Source organism: Benincasa hispida, chromosome 2, assembly GCF_027475165.1.
Source record: "Benincasa hispida cultivar pf3 chromosome 2, pf3_genome.v1.1, whole genome shotgun sequence".
Taxonomy (NCBI): domain Eukaryota; kingdom Viridiplantae; phylum Streptophyta; class Magnoliopsida; order Cucurbitales; family Cucurbitaceae; genus Benincasa; species Benincasa hispida.
The window spans coordinates 15,368,900-15,374,566 of NC_143479.1; the positions used below are offsets into that span (position 1 = coordinate 15,368,900).

The 5,667-nt window shown below is 31.1% G+C and overlaps 1 protein-coding gene across 1 annotated transcript; it reads right to left on the reverse strand.

Moving 5' to 3' along the window:
• Positions 1-2,906: 2,906 nt before the first annotated feature.
• LOC120071481 (Tautomerase/MIF superfamily protein) lies at positions 2,907-5,411 on the reverse strand. The gene is made up of 3 exons (XM_039023792.2): positions 5,045-5,411; positions 4,548-4,748; positions 2,907-3,173 (listed from the first exon to the last, which is right to left on the reverse strand). The coding sequence occupies exons 1-3, from the start codon at positions 5,153-5,155 to the stop codon at positions 3,138-3,140; spliced, it is 348 nt and encodes a 115-aa protein (XP_038879720.1). The 5' UTR covers positions 5,156-5,411; the 3' UTR covers positions 2,907-3,137.
• Positions 5,412-5,667: the final 256 nt, after the last annotated feature.

Genomic DNA, 5,667 nt, shown 5'->3' on the forward strand with positions numbered 1-5,667 from the left:
TTCAAATATCATAAGAAATTTATACAAAAAATCACAACAATTTTGTATTAAACTAAAAATATTAGAGTTTTAAACTGTAAACATCAACTTTTTAAACATTACAATGAGGTAAACTTCTTAAAACTATTTTTTTTTCAAATTTAATACAACAAAAAATATTATAAGAAATATATTATAAAAAAATCACAATAGTTTTGTATTAAACTTTTTAGTTTATAAACATCAACTTTTTAAACATAACAATCAATTAAACTTTTTATAACCATTTTTAAACATAACAACAAATTAAACTTTTTCAAACTATTTAAAACTATATTTTCAGAGTTAATACTAAAAAAGTCAAATATCATAAGAAATATATTTCAAAAAATCATAATAATTTTGTATTAAACTAAAAATATTAAAGCATAAACATCAACATTTTAAACACAACAATAAACTATACTTAAATACAGACAAAAACAAACAAAATATAAATAAGATCAACATGTCGGTATAACATCCCAACCATAAGATTAACACTAATAAAACAAAATATAAATAAGTTACACGATCGTGTAGGAGTTTGTGGACGATCGTGTAGTGAGGAAAGAGAGCTCTCGAGAGTGGGATTTTGGAAGATGTTGTCGTGGAGAGACCATCACAGTGTGCTGCTCATCGTCTACTTCCATAGACGATTGTGTAGCACTTGGTAGACGATCGTATAGTAAAATGTAGGCGATCGTATAGGTTTTGAGAAGGCGATCGTTTAATTGTAATAGCTAAGCGATCGTGTAGTGAGGAAAGAGAGCTATCGAGAGTGGGAGTTCGAAAGATGTTGTCGTGGTTAGGCCATCACAGCGTGTCACTTGTCGTTTACTTCCACTAGGCGATTGTGTAGTAAAGCTCAGCAATCGTGTAGCACTTGGTAAACGATCGCATAGGTTTTGAGAAAGCGATCGTCTAATTGTAATGGTTAAGTGATTGTGTAGGAGTTTGTGGCCAATCGTGTAGTGAGGAAAGAGAGCTATCGAGAGTGAGAGTTCGGCAGACGCTGTCGTGGAGAAGTCATCGCAGCGTGTCGCTTATCGTCTACTTCCACTAGGCGATCGTATAATAAAGCTCAACGATTGTATAGCACTTGGTAGATGATCATATAGTAAAAGGTATGCGATCGTATAGGTTATGAGAAGGCGGTCGTGTAATAGTAATAGTTAAGCGATCGTGTAGGAGTTTATGACCGATCGCAGAGGATTTAGTAAGCGATTGTGGAGATATTGTAAACGATTGTTTAACATCTTGTAAGCGACCGATTAATCTTGTTTGATTCCTATCGTCTAATAAATAAGTTGTTCATCATTCACCCGTTCTTTCCGAAAGTTTGCACCTATTGTTACGTTAATGAAGAATTACTAAACGATCGCATGGTAATTTTACTAAGCGATTGTTTGCGATCGTGTATAATTACTAAAAGATCGCATTGTAATTTATTAAGCGATTGTGTGTGATCGTGTATAATTACTAAACGATTATTTAATTTCCTTTAGGTCGAAGGGTTCTTATTTAATTTTCGAAGGGTTGAACCCTCTATCTCTTCTTTAATTTTTGACAGGTCGAGGGTTGAACACTCGTCCTCTTCTTTTTTAATTTTCGACAAGTCGAGGATTGAACCCCTCGACAAAATATTTTACACAAAATCCCCGTCTCGAAAACTCCAAAACAACCATAGATTTTCAAATAGTTTCAGAACCACTATATTTCCCTAAATTGTTTTCTTAATCACAATGTTTATTAAAAAAAAAAAAAAAAAAAAAAACTCCATGAACTTCAATTAATCATTTTTTTAGCCTAGTTTTTATTTGATCCCTAAGTTTCAAAATGTTACACAATTAGTCATTGAGATTAATTTCAATCTAGTCTCTAAATTTCAAATGTTGCAATTTTACTATTTGAGATATGAGTCTCGTTTCAATACTGTCTCTCGGTTTCTAGATTTTGCATCCTTAACATCATTTTTTCATTAAATATTCACTTTCAATCATTGACTCGACGTCTCTTAACTAATTTTAAATAACTATAAAGTGAAATTTTAAATTTAAGTTTAAAAATAATGAAAAATCGTGAAACTTAATTAATTATAATTAATTTAAATTTATTAACATATATTAACACTAAAGACCAAAAATCAGTATTTAGTGGAAATCGATGGTAAAAGTGTCAATCTTGAACTATGGGGATCAACTTGAAACAAAACTCATATATCATAGGTAAAATTGTAACGTTTTAAAACATAGGAACTAAATTAAAACCAAACTCAAAACTAATTAAATGTGTAACATTTTGAAATTTAGGGACTAAATAGAAATTCAACCCAAAACTCAGAGACCAAAAAGATATTTTCTCCCCTAAATTTTTTGGGTAAATTATAATTTTAATCCAAATTTAAACAAGTTAAAATTTAGTCTCTATAATTTATAATCAAAATTTAGTTCATATGATATGGATTGATAAAAAATTCATGAATAGTCTCCATGGAGATTATTTATGAGAATTTTATCAAATCATAAAAGAGTATTTATGAGTTTTATCCATAGTAGAAATTAAATTCTATTTTTTTTCTATACTAAATTTATAACTTAACCTAATTTTTTCCTAATTTTTTCAAACAATTAAATTAACAATTACGCTAAAAATATTTTTAATCATTTAAAATTAATTTTAATAACATGAAAATTGCATTTAAAGTGTAAAATAAAACACTAAATTGATTATGAGTGATTAAACGTGAGTTTTGGAGTAATTTTGAACCTGACAAAAATGATTTTAACAATTTTAAAATAACTCTCAAACATACACTTACAATATGATTAGAAGTGATTTTGGACATGACTGAAGGAGAAAAAAACCACATAATTGAGGACAAGATGTACCAATTCTCTGTACGAGAGCAAATAACTCAACTGAGAAGCTTAACTTGTTTAACTTATAGACATGAAACACTCAAACAAATAAAAATGCAAAATAATTATTTTCATTTACACATTCAAATAGTCATATAAAGGCAAAGAATGGAGTTCCATCAACTCCCTTGAATAATCTCACCACACCACGATTTTCATTCTTGACAACATTCTTTTGTTGATTCTACAAAATCCTGATCAAAATGTTGATCCGTTGTATCCGAAGTATGAAGCCTGGAAATGATGAAGTTGAATGCGTTAATTTAATCAACATGTTATCTATATAAAAAACAATTATAGTACAGATACATCACAACCATGACATAAGAAATATGTTAGTGTGAGTGTCATGGATGGATGGATGCGATCAATAACTTAAAATAGTCGGACTAAGATATTTATAGTGTTTAATCGCTACTAAATTAAAAAACTCAAAGTAGATAGGTAAATATGTCAAAGTTATAATATTCTTAATACTAACTTTTTATCTCGTGAGTTTAGCCATTAGTGCAAAACTCAACAAATGCGTTCATTACTAATCAAAGAATAGATGACGAGTAGTAATTCAAACACATTCTAGTCTAATGTCATGTCAAACTGACCAAAAGCTCGTAGCTTTTAACGAGGAACAGTTCATATTGTGTCAAAAAGACCAATTGGGTGAATTTCCCGCTCAACTAAGGTAGGAATCTACCTCTAGGTCTCAAAAGAACAGATGAATGTTAAAGATTTAATGCAAGTTTATGGTTTAAAAGACTAATTCTTCACAAAAATCCAACTAGGTTAAACTATAAATTTAATCCCACAAATGTAAGGTTTGTGTCTATTTGATCATGAACTTTTAAAATTATAAATTTAGTTCCTAAATTTTTTATTTTTAAAAACTCACAAATCTACTCGACACAAAATTAAAAGTTATGACTTGTTTCATTAGACATAAAATTCAAATTTAGATCTACTAGATCAATTGACTTTTAAATATTTCGAATTTGTTAATGATAATAATGAATTACATACAAAATTGAAAGTTTAAAAGACCTATTAAACACAAAATTGAAAGTTTAAGGACTAATTAGACATTTTTAAAACATTGACCAAATAGAAAGAATCTTCGGAGTTAATAAATAATTGTACAGGGTTCCACAACATGAAGTTTTGAACAGACAACTTCGAAAAATATTTAATACTTGAATGGCCAACCTTCTCTGGCTTCCGGATTCACATTTGACCGTGTCAGATATCACTAACGCCTTAAACAAGGGTTTTTTGAGGGGGGAACATGTTCAATAGGAAGATGTAAGTTCAAAATTTGTGACCAAAACAATTTAAATTAAATTATTATTAAACCCAAAAGCTTGTGAGAGGTTTGTACATGGTATCTCCTCCTTTCATAGATACTATGTTAAATTATCACATCACTAAACTCTAAAGATAAGTTCGAGGCTAATAATTTAATTTATGGAGCTCAATGTGTGAACTATATGTATAATTTGAGAGGAAATGGTATTGTGAGGATTCAAACACATATATCTCCTATCCTACTTTGATACCACGATAAACTGTAATCCCAGCTAGTCACAACACTTGGGAAGGACGAGAAAAACTTGCCTGAACGTCATAAAATTTGATATAGAAACGGGAACTATCAATTTGGAGCTTAGTCTGAAGAATCTCAGCAATTGTTGAGCTAAGTTTTCCATTCACGCCAGGTCCAAGGCCTCCTATGGAGATCAATTCTCCATACGCGGCTGGCTCTTCCGTGCCAGCAAAAACGATTGGGGTACTACCATTCAGCAAGATCATCACGTACTGAACCATTGAAGCAGAAAAATGTAAGTTCACGCGCTTGCATTATATCATAAAAATGCTTTCAATGCTACCCTACTTATCACCATAAAAGAACTAGTTCGATCAACAGGAAAAATAAATTCAAGTCAGCTATCAGTCTAGCAGTGACAAATCTCAACTCAATAACTTAAAATGACTTCCATTTTCTCACAGTAATTTTGTCGAACATCATGTGGGCATGTCCAGAATTATGCAAATGAACATACCCAATACAAGCAAGAGACTGAGGGAGGATAGAGAAGGACAGTGAACTTAACAGATTCAGGTTTCCCGAGAATTTTAGAAATGGCTTTCGATGCGTCCTTAAGGATGTCAGCGGCCACAACGGTATCGACTGGAACATTCGTGAATAAATTCAAAGTCGGCATATTTCCTCTGGCGCTGCTAATGGGGATGTGCCAAATTAGGTTGAAAGATCTAATGGTGAGGCTATAGCTAGAAAATGTGGCAATGGCGATGGGTGGCTTTGAAGGAGACTCTGCAGATAAATGGGTCGGAACGCAATCTCAATCCTCGGTTGACTCGCTTCTGTAGTAGGGGACAGAGTTGCCTGCTTTGGAGAGATTATTGGCATCCGATTCCGCAGAAACCGCTCATTGTGGCTGTCCAATAAAAACACTCCATGTGTAATTTCTTTTTATTACTTCCTTTCGTTATAATATATTTTTTAAGTGATTCATTAAAATAATTTTAAAACATTATCTTCCGTGGATGAATTCCAAAGCGAACATAGCATATGGTGTGTTAATTCGAATTAATGAAAGAGGTTTATGATTCAAATCTCATCCTATCGTTATTGTGTTATTGTAATGATATATATATATATATATATATTTTTTTATTTTATTTTATAAATTCAATTAATTGGTTGAAAATAAAA